The 13511-nt window shown below is 43.8% G+C and overlaps 1 protein-coding gene across 2 annotated transcripts in view; it reads right to left on the reverse strand.

The window, feature by feature from the left end:
* The window catches only part of nalcn (sodium leak channel, non-selective), a 73605-nt gene that overhangs the window by 50390 nt on the left and 9704 nt on the right, over positions 1–13511 (reverse strand). For both annotated transcript variants that reach the window (XM_030344174.1, XM_030344173.1), the window contains 4 exons: positions 11972–12123; positions 9317–9459; positions 8698–8802; positions 2997–3083 (listed from right to left, as the gene is read on the reverse strand). In XM_030344174.1, the coding sequence (XP_030200034.1) occupies positions 2997–3083; positions 8698–8802; positions 9317–9459; positions 11972–12123 (487 nt within the window). The remainder of the gene's footprint in view (positions 1–2996; positions 3084–8697; positions 8803–9316; positions 9460–11971; positions 12124–13511) is intronic.

Below are 13511 nucleotides of genomic sequence, written 5' to 3' on the forward strand. Positions count from 1 at the left end.
CACACACACACTGAAGGACGCAAACGCACACGCACACGCACACACACACACACACACACACACTCTAATCTATCCATCAGATATACTAATGGGTGCACTTTCCAGCCACAGTCTCAATCCTGACCCAGCAATTCCTGACCTTGGCAGTGGGAGGAAATAACTCACAGTATGTCTTCAATTTATATCTATAAAAAACAAAGCTGACCGTTGGAGCTGCACCTGGGCCGGCCACAAGTCAATGGGAGTTAAGGAGAAGGGCTGACCACTGAGTGACCGACTATTATTGGAGGAAACGATTACTGCCTCTGTCAAAGAATGATGTGCAAGAGGCAAGAAGATGACGGCTGTCAAGGCACACACCAACACACACACACACACACACACACACACACACACACACACACACACACACACACACACACACACACACACACACACACACACACACACACACACACACACACACACACACACACACACACAAGAATAGAGGAGATATTTAAGTTGGAATAATTGCATGTCTGATTCAACGCGCTACGGATGTGGCAGATGATCAATAGCAAGGCTTTTTAAATTGGGATATTAATTTGGTCGGGGGCTGAAAGAAAATGTCAATGCGCGATATGATAAACTGTTGAATCGATAAGCTGTGTGCTTTGAATGTATTGATAATGGGCCCAACCCACTCCCCACCCCCACCAAACATATTTGCTGTGATCCTGAGAATCATTGTTCAGGTTTAAAATAGTCTTATAGCAAAAACCCATCACTGCCTTATGTATTGATCCGACGATGTACAGCCCTGAAGTCCCTTATCACATATCAACAAGTGCACGCACTGCTACACTCTCAGACATTGCACATTGTTACAAAGAACCTGACACAACTTCTACTTACCACCGATGGTTATAGTATGGTCACATTAAACATTAACATTCAACAGTACTCCAATAAAAGAGGCCTTATTCAGGGGGCCACTATTCATCGAAATAAGATTCGGGAATTGTTTAAAAAGCCTACATCCGTCTCTATTTACTCAGCTTATTATTTTGGTCGCCTGGCAACCGCAGGCGACCAAACGGCCCTTAAACGGCCCAGACTACGGTTTGAGATGTGGCGCTGTGTGGTACCCTGTGGCCTAACGGATCCGCGATGGGGACGTGCAGTGCATTTGAGTTTTCCTTCCCGGAGGGCGTGTGATGGAGTGATGGAGAGATGGAGCCACACTCTGGGGAGGAAGTCGGTCGTGTTTACCCCTCGGGTTATGCCCCTGTCTGGATACCCTCTCCCAACCACCCCCCTGGTTGACGAGTCTCTAGGGGGCGTGCACGCCGCTAAACTGGGACGGCTGAATAACCCCCCCTCTCCCACCACTCCTCCAAACAAACACACCTCACTGTGCACCTGTCGGTCTGGGTGTATGAAACAGCATCTGTGCAACTATTTTCCGCTCTATATCCATCTACCGTCTTCATTTCACTTTTTTTCCGGTTGCTGTGCTCTTCTATTTTCAATCTCGATAGTGGATGAAGGTGGGGGGTGTTTTCCGTGAGTGTGTCTGTGTGCCAGTGTGTGTTTGCATTAGTGGAAACCCAGCATGTGTGAAGGCCTTTTTGCATGCAACGCCTTGAATCTTTGCTGGGGAACAACACTGTATTTTGCAGGGAGACCCCCCACCACTCCCCTTCACCAAACCTCCCTCTACCTCCTACCCCCACTGCACCTACCTCCACCTCTCCTCCCCCACCGCACCTCCCTCGACCTCTCCTCCCCCCACCGCACCTCCCTCCACCTCTCCTCCCCCCGACGCACCTCCCTCCACCTCTCCTCCCCCCGACGCACCTCCCTCCACCTCTCCTCCCCCCGACGCACCTCCCTCCACCTCTCCTCCCCAACCTCTCCTCCCCCGACCGCACCCCTCCTCCTGGGCTGTAGGCACAGTAGGCAGTCTCTCACAGTGGGCCCCTGATGCAAGCCCTTTCTAGCGCGCGGCGGCGGCGGCGGTGGTATCAACAGTGGGACAGCTGTACGCGCGTCTCACCGCCCGCAGCCTTATCTCCAGAAGCCCGTTTAACATTGTGCCGACCGCCAGCCGACAGCGGCATCCATCGTTTAGATGTCTTTTAAAACTCATCAGTCAACGGCGCCGCGCCGCTAGAGCAGCCCCGCACGTCAAAGCCGACTCCCAGCTCATTTAAAATCCCATCGCCCGCTTGTCTGACACGGCACGCAAAACCAGGACGGAGGGCAGGAGAGTGGCACTCCCTGTGTGTGCGTGTGTGCGCGTGTGTGTGTGTGTGTGTGTGTGTGTGTGTGTGTGCGTGTACTGTGATATGAGTGATTGTGTGGCTGTGTGTGTGTGTGACAGATTGAGTTTCAGGGATTTGTGACAAATACAAAGCATTCAAATTAAAAAGGACTGACAAAAAAAGCTCATCAAGTGAGACACTGAAAAGGCAAGTCATGCACAGCTCAGCTTTGCAGTTGATCTAACTTTGAACTGAGAAGAGACTCTTGCCTTTTCATTTCCCATCAACATTAACAATTTCTCTCTCACAACAATGAGATTCAGAATCAGATTCAATTATTAACACTGCTTCAACCACAATGTCCTAATGTTTATTCTCCATCAATATAGTGTTTGTTTATTAGGTTGTGTGTATGTGTGTGTGTATGTGTTTGCGTGCGTGCGAGCGTGTGAGAGTACGTGTGTGTGTGTGTGTGTGTGTGTGTGTGTGTGTGTGTGTGTGTGTTTATGTGTGTTTGTGTGTGTGTGTGTGTGTGTGTGTGTGTGTGTGTGTGTGTGTGTGTGTGTGTGTGTTTATGTGTGTTTGCATGTATGTGTGTGTGTGTGTGTGTGTGTGTGTGTGTGTGTGTGTGTGTGTGTGTGTGTGTGTTTATGTGTGTTTGTGTGTGTGTGTGTGTGTGTGTGTGTGTGTGTATGTGTGTGGGTGTGTCAGGGGCAACAGCCTTGTGTTATTTCTGGTGCGTGTTACCTGAAGGCACGCGGGAGCTCGCCCATGTGGTTTGTTGACGTCCACAGCAACGAGCTGCCATCCCCCAGCAGAATCTTCATGGAACATCTGTGACACAAGGACAGGGAATGAGACACCATGCACACACACAAACACAAACACACACCACACACATGCACAAATACGCACATACACCGACCCCTACTTCCAACATAAACAAACAAAGATAGTCCCTCCACATATACATACACAAGCACAGACGCAAAGATAAAGCACAAACGTACACACACACACAAACACACACAAACACTAGTAAACCAAAATATCAAAGGTGGCGGACATTACTAACACACCCTGCAGCCACGTCTTCATGAGACATCTGGGGCCCATGAAAAAGGGCCCCAGGGCATCCCATTTGTTTGTCCAGGACACACACACACACACACACACACACACACACACACACACACACACACACACACACACACACACACACACACACACACACACACACAAAGTTTCATATATTCTGAATAAATAGGCCTGAGGGTCTAGGAGAGTTTAACAAAACAATAAAGCGGTCAATGATCTAAAGCGCACCACCCAACCGGCAACCTGCCATCAACCAGTCATCACTCACCACTTCACAAACTGCTCATCCCTTTCAGACACACATTCATCAGACGGTGACAGTACATGAAGGTGGTTCCTTATCCACTGTCAGGGCTGACCCCGCCCATTTCTCTGTTAGGAAACCACCAAGAACGACCTTCAACCCTCGTCTCAAGGGCAAATACCGGACATGTGGCCTTGCTGACATACAATACAGCCCTCAGTGGTTAGATCACGATGGTACAGGGCTTAGCCAAGCAGTAACAATGACTGACCGTTCAACAGGAAACCAGTAGCCTGGCAACATGTGCACAAGCGGAATAGCCAGGAATTACTGAAGGCCATTGTGCATGGTTTTCAATGGGTCTGTACAGATCTGGTTTGTTGCTCTGAATAAATGCTGAGGATTTCTACCCATTCAAATATATATCTCCCCCCTAACAATGTCATAACACCTAGCAACGAGTGGCATTGTGGTTCACACAAAAGAAAAGAAAATACCTTTTGTTTGAAAGAGAGTGCCCTGGCTTGGATTTGCCTAATCTCTTGGTGCTATTCTGTCCAAACATTTATCTAAACACAATTCTTCTGATTATGCATGTATTAGACTTTTCGCTAGGGATGCACGATACATCGGCAGTGAAATCCTTATCGGCCGATGTTAGTCATTTTTTAACATATCGGCATCGGCCCGATAAGTAAAACTGGTCCGATATTAACAGCCGATATTTATTTCCTAGTCTAGTTGCCGTTGTGTGTGTTTTTTGCCCATGCGCAGCTTGTTTGGTCATGTGACATTGTCAGTGACGCAGCCAGAGACGCACGTAGAGGCAGTTTGTCACCTTAACCGAAAAGAATCAATGCCGGCGGTTTGGATGTTTTTTACGGTCTCAAATTAAGGTACTCGAATTGTAATATGCAGTACTTGCAAAGCCGAAGTAATGCGCGGAGGATGCCGTGTCAAATCATTATATACATTATCGTAGCGAAATACAGTTTCTGTTGTGTTTTATTTGGCGTTCCGTAATCCCATTGAAACGGAAACCGGAACCGGAACCGGATATGTTTATATTTGGTTGTAGTCTTTTCGCTCGGTTCTCCGGATCAACAGTAGGGCTAGAACCATACTTGCCAACCTTGAGACTTCGAAAATAGGGAGGATTTCCAAACTAAAGTGGGGGGCATGGGGGTCCCCCCCCATACAATTTTCAGCTTTAAAGACATTGTTTCCCTTATTCTGGTGACTTTAAAATAATAAAACCAACAAAAAAATAAGTAAATTGAAACGTCAATTTTATGTTGAATACATTCATTTAATTTACATTTCATGTCATTACATTTCATATTACATATCAATAAAATTCATATAATTAAATATCATGTTATTATTACATATCATTACATTTCATATCATTACATTTCATATTATTACATTTAATATTATTTCATATCAATAGATTTGATTTCATTACATTTTACTGACGCTTTTATCTTAGCAACTTCCAATAAGTCTTATGTTATCACGCAAATACACTAGCTTCTAATAAACAAAACTACAAAGTAGGCTACTACATCATGTAAGTGCCACATGTAGGTTAACATGTAGGTTAACTCTTACAATCACTGCAAATGGGCTGTGAAATTAGCCTATCCCATGTACGCATAGTAAATAGAAAGCTTGGAACATTATCCTTACATGGATTGTTTTGATCATTTTCATTACGAAAAAATAAATGTTTATATGTTTCTAAGGGTATGTTAATGGATTACCTTTCAATATCTGTGTGGCTTTGGTCCTCCCACAGGCATACCTTTTTGCTACATCCGAGTCAGGAAACATGTCCCTTACTGACTTATTTATTTCGTCAGTAAAGCTCAGAGGAATATTATTCTTTGCCAGCAACATTGCCATTTTTGTTTCGGCATAGATGACTGCATCTGGTCTCCCCTTCCCCAGCAAACCAGCGATGCTTGGCTGAGACTCTGAAGCAGCTACTGCCTTCTTATGTTTGCCTGTATTGGCATGGTGTTTTATGTCTGTCCGACCGCCGTGCTCCACGGAAAAATCTGCAGGGCAAACTTTACAAAGGGCATAGCCAGTACCTTTAAACCTTGTAGTAAGAAAAGCGAACTCTGATTTCCATTCTTGATTAAATGTACAAGTGTATTTTTTTGTCTTTTCGGCTCCATTCTCGTCTTCTATGTTGTCTTTTTAAATATTCTGAGGTTTATTCACGAGCGCGGGTAGAATAACAGAAGAAAGAATACTAGAGTAGCGTCAGAGAGACGTTTCTGATTGGTCGCGCCCGCTGTTACCACGGAGCGGCGGCAAACGTCTCCGTGGTAACAGCGGGCTCGCTCAAACATTATCCTTTTCTGAAGAACAGGTTGTTGTGATGATAACGAAAGTGGGGAGAAAGGGAGACATGAAATCTTGTCAGAAATCAGGAGAATTGCGGGAGATTTTTTACAGCGGGAGGAAAACGGGAGAGGATAGTGAATATCGGGAGTCTCCCGGGAAAATCGGGAGGGTTGGCAAGTATGGCTAGAACCGAGTGAAAAGACTACAACCAACCTTCCTTGATATATTTTATTTAGCCTATTTCACAGTTTTGAGTTGAAATTGACTTAAACTTAAAACACTTTTTGTAATTTATTAGACAAGTGTCTGGTTTCATGAATATTGGCAAATTTGATTTAAGTTATAAAACCTTGTCAAGATATTTTGATTTGTGATCGTTATTGTGATTTATGATCCAAACTTTTTCATAGATGCAAGTTGTAAAAGTAGCCTAAAACTAACACTGTTAGTAACTTGTGTTTTTTATGGATGCCCTGTAACTTTAAAGTTTAGGTAAATAAAGAAAGAAATAACTTTTTCATATTCACAGTAGGGCTGAACGATTTTAAGAAAAAATTGAAATTGCGATTTTTCTGGTAGAGATTGCGGTTTCGATTTCAACCACGATTTATTTTCTTTAAATCAAGTTTCAGTATAAATTAATACAACCAATGAATTCCATTAAGGTAATGCAATAATGAAAACTGCTGGCAACAGATTTCAAATGCAAGACTGTTTATTCAAGTACCTAAGAAACAACAACCAAAAAAGTCAAATAAAAAGGGAGCCCCCTTTCTTAAGTAAACTTGCTTCAATGGCTCATCAGCATCAAAATAATTGCACTTTTGTAAAATAATAAAAAAAAAAAAAAAAAAAAAAAAAAACGCAGCTTTGACGATCCCAAAATCGTAATGCTTGAGATCTCGATTTTCGGTCGAAAACGATAGATCGTTCAGCCCTAATTCACAGTGTTTACATGTTCTTCAGTATACAAAATCATCATTGAAACTTGTTTTTATACCAATATCGATATCGGTAAATATCGGTTATCGGCCGTAACAGCAATTTTAATATCGGATAACGGTATCGGTCAAATTTTTCATATCGGTGCATCCCTACTTTTCTCCAGTACTTGTATTTTGTTACATTAAAAGCAACAGCGCTGTTATTAAGTTTGTGTAATCTTCAAAGAGTATTCAGTGTTATTTGCAGCCAGTCAGACAGGGCTAATATCTATAAGCTACAGCACACAGATCCAGGCTGCTGCTCAATCGAATTGAGCACTCAAACACTCTTCAGCTTTATTCCTATGGATGGAACTCATTGTTTTTGTAATCACCTGATTACAAAATCCTTGCAAAAAGATGCAATGATTTATTTAATGAATCCCTCTATTGTGTTTGTGTCATCCTTGGTATAAGTGGTGCGGTGATGATCATTCTGGCAAGGACAGGAGTGGTGTGGTGTGTGTGTGTGTGTGTGTGTGTGTGTGTGTGTGGGGGTGGGGGGGGCGCTGTCAAGCCGGCTCCCCTTGCAGGATATCAGTGGAAGGATGTGTATTGTCTCAGACAGTGATTGACAGTTACATGTTACACACAGGCTAATTACTTTTTTCTCCCCGCTCAGATAAAGATTAGGGCATAACGATGGCATTGTAATTAAATTTGATATTAGCGGCTAATTGTTTTCAAGGTTGTAACACTTGTCTCCATCCGGTAGGAAAACACCCAAACAAAAACGAGGCCCTTAAGTTAGCAAAATAGTTTTTATTTAATTTTTGGGCCGCGGCTTCAAGCATAGTACACAACACAGACCTCACAGTCTGAGACAAGAAATGCCAACACCATCAACGTTTTGAATCATTTTTTCATTTAGCAGATATGAGTTGTAACATTCAGAATACCTGGCTTTAAGATACTTCCTTGACAATTCTTGATTGTCATGTTTGCAGCCAGCTACCCACATTAATATATTGGCTAAGATATGAATCATTAGGAATGATTATCCTTATAAAATAGTACTCTTTCAATCACTGCTGGGTGAATACCCCATCCAAGTTAGAATTGTAAATTGAAATGGAAAAGCATCATTGAGACAATGAAGCTACTTGTCAGAGCTTATCAAGCCAATCACACAGGACAGGAACATATTGAAAATGTGCACACACACGCACACAAACATTCACACTCACACAAACATACCAATTTTACATTTTACAGTGCATATTTAATGTTTGTATTTCTGTGTTTAGAATGATTCATCTCAATACCCTAATTTCAGTCTTGCAAGTCTGATTAATATTTAAAAAATCTCCATACTCCAGAGCTTATCTCTGTCTCATTGACTTTCATGCCTCAGTCATAACACTTTCTAATCCATCTTCAAGTCCTTTTTCAAACTGTTTATTTCCTCTTGATTTCATCCAAAGCTAAAAAGAGGCCAATTCTGAAGCCTTCTCTGTCACTCTAGAGAAGCCTGTGAGTCATCTAAATGGGCCAATCAAATGCTTGTCCAATCACTGGAAAAAATTAACAGCGTGCTGAATGGCCCTCCATTATACTGCTAAATGGATTCATACAGGGTGGTACGCCGAAATAACATCAGGAAGTGAATGGCGCGTACAAAAGGTGAAAATCACAGACCAGTCACCGGTCAAGCCTGTCCATTTGCAAATATGAAAAAAACGAATGAAGATTTTCCTATGTCTGTGCACGGGTTTGTGCGCGTTGATGTGCGGGTGTGGTTGTGTGCGTGCGTGCAAAGCCCTACTTGTGTCGTGGCCGTGGAGGTAGTGCTGCTCCTTGACCCCCACATCTGCTGGAACTGCACTCGGATTTCAGCAAATGTTTCAATGATGACAGCAATGAAGACGTTCTGGGGCAAGAGAGAGTGAGAGAGAGAATAAGTAAGAGAGACGGGCAGAGGGAGCAATAAGGGAGAGTAATAGGGAGGGTAACAGAGAGAGAGCGAGAGATATAAAGTATGCGAGACACAGAGGGATGGATAAAGTAATAGAACGAAAGAAAAAGTAGCAGAGAGAGCGAGGGAGAGTGAGATATAGTGAGTGCGAGAGAGAGAGAGAGTGATTAAGTAATAGAGAGAGCATCAGAGAGAAAAAGAGAGAGAGGGATTCAGAGGATTGAGATAAAGAGCAAGACAGCAGGGTGTTAGTTCCCAGGCTTGTACTTCTTAATCACCAGCTGTCATTACTTGGAACAATCTCACAATCATCGCTTCTGCCCGTCGCTCGGCCACAGGTTGAGGAGCTGGGTGATGATTGGGGTATTGCTTTTTCCATTTAAATAACACAGGGAAGGAGTGTAAGTGGGGGCTCTGTGAGTCTGTTGGTGGGATGAGGGGGTGGGGGGGGGGGGGGGCTGTCACTTACTTTGACAAGCCACGCAAGGAAGAAGATGAGGGTTATGAAGTAGAAGTAGGAGCGCCAACGGGGGAAGCTGTCGATGGCTCTGTACATGAGGAACACCCAGCCCTCCTGGGAGGCAGCCTCGTACACCGTGAAGATGCTCGTTCCTGCAGGGCAGAGAGAGACAGAGACACAGACACAGAAACAGAGAGAGAGAGAGAGAGGCCGAGAGAGAGACAGCGACAGAGACAGAGACAGATAGAGAGAGATAGGGAGACAGAGAAAGAGACAGAAAGAGAGCAAGAGACAAAGACAGAGAGGAACACACAGAGAGAGAGAAAAACAGAGAAGGTGAGAGGCAGGGAGACAGAGAGAGACAGCGAGAAAAAGAGAGACTTATTTTTAGTAAACCTTATCGCAACATTTTACATTTTACAACTTAATCTTTTAGCTAATGCAACTCGTACAATATATGGATATCATCCTATTCCATTTAAATAAAATGGAGACAGAAACAGAAAGACAGAGAGAAAGAGAGAGCGAGGGTGTATCTAAGAAGAGATGGAGGGACAAGATATTGGGAGACAGGAGCGAAACAAGAGATCTTTTTTGATAGAAATGACTATCCTCTCTGAACTCCTCACCTGGCCGACCCACCCCATCCCTAACCCCCAAAAAGCCGTTCTAGTGCCCCACTCCAATTACCGTGGCGCTGACGAGCTCACGCCTTTCAAACAGAAAGGGCCCTGGGATTACCTCGGAAATTGTGAGCGGATCATAAGAGCGAAGTCTACTCATAACCACATCTAAGCTTCTTGCCTTCTTTTTTTTCTCCAAAAATAACTCCCATCTTCGGAGACGGATCATGTTCAATTTCAAAGTGTTGCAGAACCAATGAAAACAATCATTCTTTTTTTAAATTATTCACGAGAATTGTGGCTGGGAATACGACGTGAAAGCTACTTTGTAGGCTAACACCGTGGTGAAAGAAATGGTGGATTTCTGCTTGGTTTCTACTTCAACCGTGCTCATATTAAGGCTTTTAAATGTTCTTCTCCTTCCCAGATCTCCAAAATAACTAGTGACTTAGAAATGCTGGTTTTTGGGATGTCAAACTGCGGGGGCTGAAAGTGGAGTAGTGATAGCGTTGAGAGGCACTTTGTTTGTATGCCTCTGTGATGTTATTTTTCTTGGCCAAACACTTGCAAATGGCACCCAATAATGGGGAGGACCTTGTTGGAAACAAGACAGAGGGACTTAAAGAGCCGAGACAAATTACTGCTCACAGGAAAGGAGAATATTCATAACAACACTTCAAGCAGCCGCTGGTGAGCTACTTGGCATTTTAATCATCACCTATCTGACACTCTTTGAAAGATATTTGGCATTTTTGTCTGTTAATTACAGCTGATATTTATGTCCCTCCAATTAAAAAGCAAACATCTAATGAGATGTTTTTCTGGGCCTTACTACATAGATGGAAATGTAGCACAATAAGATGACCATGATACACAAACATTGACTTATGTCATGAAACACAGGTATTCACTAGGTCAGGGAAGATGAAAATGGACAATAGATTACTTTCACTTGAAAATAACCAAAGCCAGACAAGCCAACATATATAAATATATATCCAACAGGCCTAAAAAAACAGCCTTAAGGACCCAACAACCCACCCTCAACTACAACACCATGATTATGACCAAGATCATACCCTAGAAAGAAATCAAATATTTTGAATGAATAATTAGAAAATATTACTAATATTACTATTATCATTACTGACAATGCAGTAATGATAAAAAACTATGATGAGGATGACGATGATAAGGAAGATGATGATAATGATATTGATGTTCATAAGATAGATCTGTGTTTTTTAGATGAAGGTATCCTGTTATTCTAACATATCCGTAAACACGGCAACACAGGTCTAACTCCCCTTGCTCTACCCAGCATGTCTCTGTCTGTATTGAGGTATGCTGTGAGCCAAGGCACTGCTAAGCCTTCGCTCTCCTTCACAGCAATGTAGAGATTAGAGATGCTGCACTATGTAGCAACGCTGGTTTTAGGGCCTAGCTCAGGCGATAAGGATGCGGCATGCGGCTAAGTGGTGTAGCTTCACATCAAAGCCCATGTAGGTGACTCTCTTCCCCGCACTGTCTATCTCTCTCCCTTTTTCTATATAGTTCCATTTTTTTCTATTTTCCTTCTCTCTGGCACTCACTTTTTGTTTCAATCTCCTATTTATTTACCTTTCCCTCTGTCACCCCCTCATTATGTTTATGCCATCTCCTGAAGACACGGACACACACATCTCAAGCATCTCTGTGCAAACATTCCTCAAATGTTTCGTGTTATTCTTGTGTTTATAGCAAGATTTATGAGTGTCTCTGTCTGTCCGTCTGTCTGTCTGTGTGTGTGCACATGTTCGCACGTGTCTGTGTGTGCATGTGTGTGTGTGTGCGCACGTGTGTGTGTGTCTGTATGTGTGTATGTGCGTGCATGTACACGTGTGTGCATGAGGACTCACACGTGTGTGTGTGTGTGTGTGTATGTGTGTGTGCATGTGCGCATGTGCGCGCGTGTGTGTGTGCATGTGCACCTGCGTACGTGCGTGCTTGCGTGCGTGCCTGCATGCGTGCGTGTGCGTGTGTTTGGTGTGCGTTCCTGTACCTAGTTCGTTGAAGCCGCTGTACCCCAGCTCCTGCCTGCTGAGGCCGTAATCCTCTAAGTTGACACACTTGAAGCCAAGCGGACAACGGTAGCCCTCCCCGTCTGGGGAGCAGTGGGTGTCTGGAATAGCCAGGTTGTTCCAGGACACATTTCTAAACAGAGAAGGGTGGGGGGGAGATGTGCCTGTTGTTGAGTGTGTTCCTGATGATTTAACAAATTAAATGGAAGACATTACTAAATGTTTAATGAGCCCGGGTTGCGACGGATCAGAGCAGCCGCAGATGCAATTAACGAACAGCGAGGTGTTTTTCAAGTGTTCTGAGGGGTTTGGAATTTGAATTTAAATCCCCGTAGCAATTTCTATTATTCACATCCCTGGCAGTATTTGAGTCGTGGAAGTACAGAGGGAAACTCATACAGTACACAGTATTCACACACCCACACACACATATACACACACACACACTACCTCCCTAACCCACTGTCTCCCAATGCGTGATCGCCTTCGTCACCATGCGTCTTAGCCACAAGTGTTATTCCAGGGCTTGCACGATTTCTTTAATGACAATTAATGTCTTCAAATTGCCCAGCCAGACATTCATCCAAATTGTTTATTAAAGGCTACAGGATGAGAAGGAATAATGTATTGCCGTACCACAAAGGGCAGTCACAGGCATCGTCGCCAATCCTGATGCAGCTCATTATGCGGGCTGGCATAATGGCGCCTACAACTGAACCGTTTCAGGGAAATCACCATTTCTCATAGCAAAGGAGTGATAAATGATGCACCCAGAGAGAGACGGAGGGTCCGCTAATGTCATGAAATGACTTATATGCCAAGTCCAACATCAGACCAATGTGTTTGGTTGGGATTCAGGATTAATCATAGTTAAGTCGCCAAATTGTAACAATTCAGGGGAAAAGAACATCGGAAATCCATACCACGCACGTTATATGCTGACTTTGGCATAGACCACACAAATAATTCATACACGCATATTATACATAGATATACCCATATTATACTGACTTCTTCTATTATTGATGTGTTGTCTGCCTAATCAATGGGAGATGAGGATGGGAAATTAGTTTTATATTTTTCTACCAAATTCAAATAAACACACTGGGATTTCATGCAAATGCCCCAGTGATGTTAAGCCAAGGTCAAGTGCGACCGACCAGAGATGGGTCGCCTGGAGTCAGACAGGAGAGGGAAGGCCCTGATTCGCATACAGATCCCTCCCATCCAATATAAATAGCCACAGCACTAATAGCCTTCCACGTCGGCGCTCCCGCAATCCCACCCAAATCCCCCGTGTGGAAACGGCTGGGGGAAGCTCTGGCTGCGGCGCCAAGGACGGATGACTCAACACGTCCCGCGTGTCGCGATGTTTCGCGCAAAATAGGTCTAGAATTGGGGCTACGTGCAAAAAGCCCATGGATGACTGAAGGGAGGGGAGGCTACACGAAAATAAAGCACAATCGAATGACATGGATGTAAAGAGAGCCACATTTGGTGTTACGACGGGATACATCGAGG

Source organism: Gadus morhua, chromosome 20, assembly GCF_902167405.1.
Source record: "Gadus morhua chromosome 20, gadMor3.0, whole genome shotgun sequence".
Lineage (NCBI taxonomy): Eukaryota > Metazoa > Chordata > Actinopteri > Gadiformes > Gadidae > Gadus > Gadus morhua.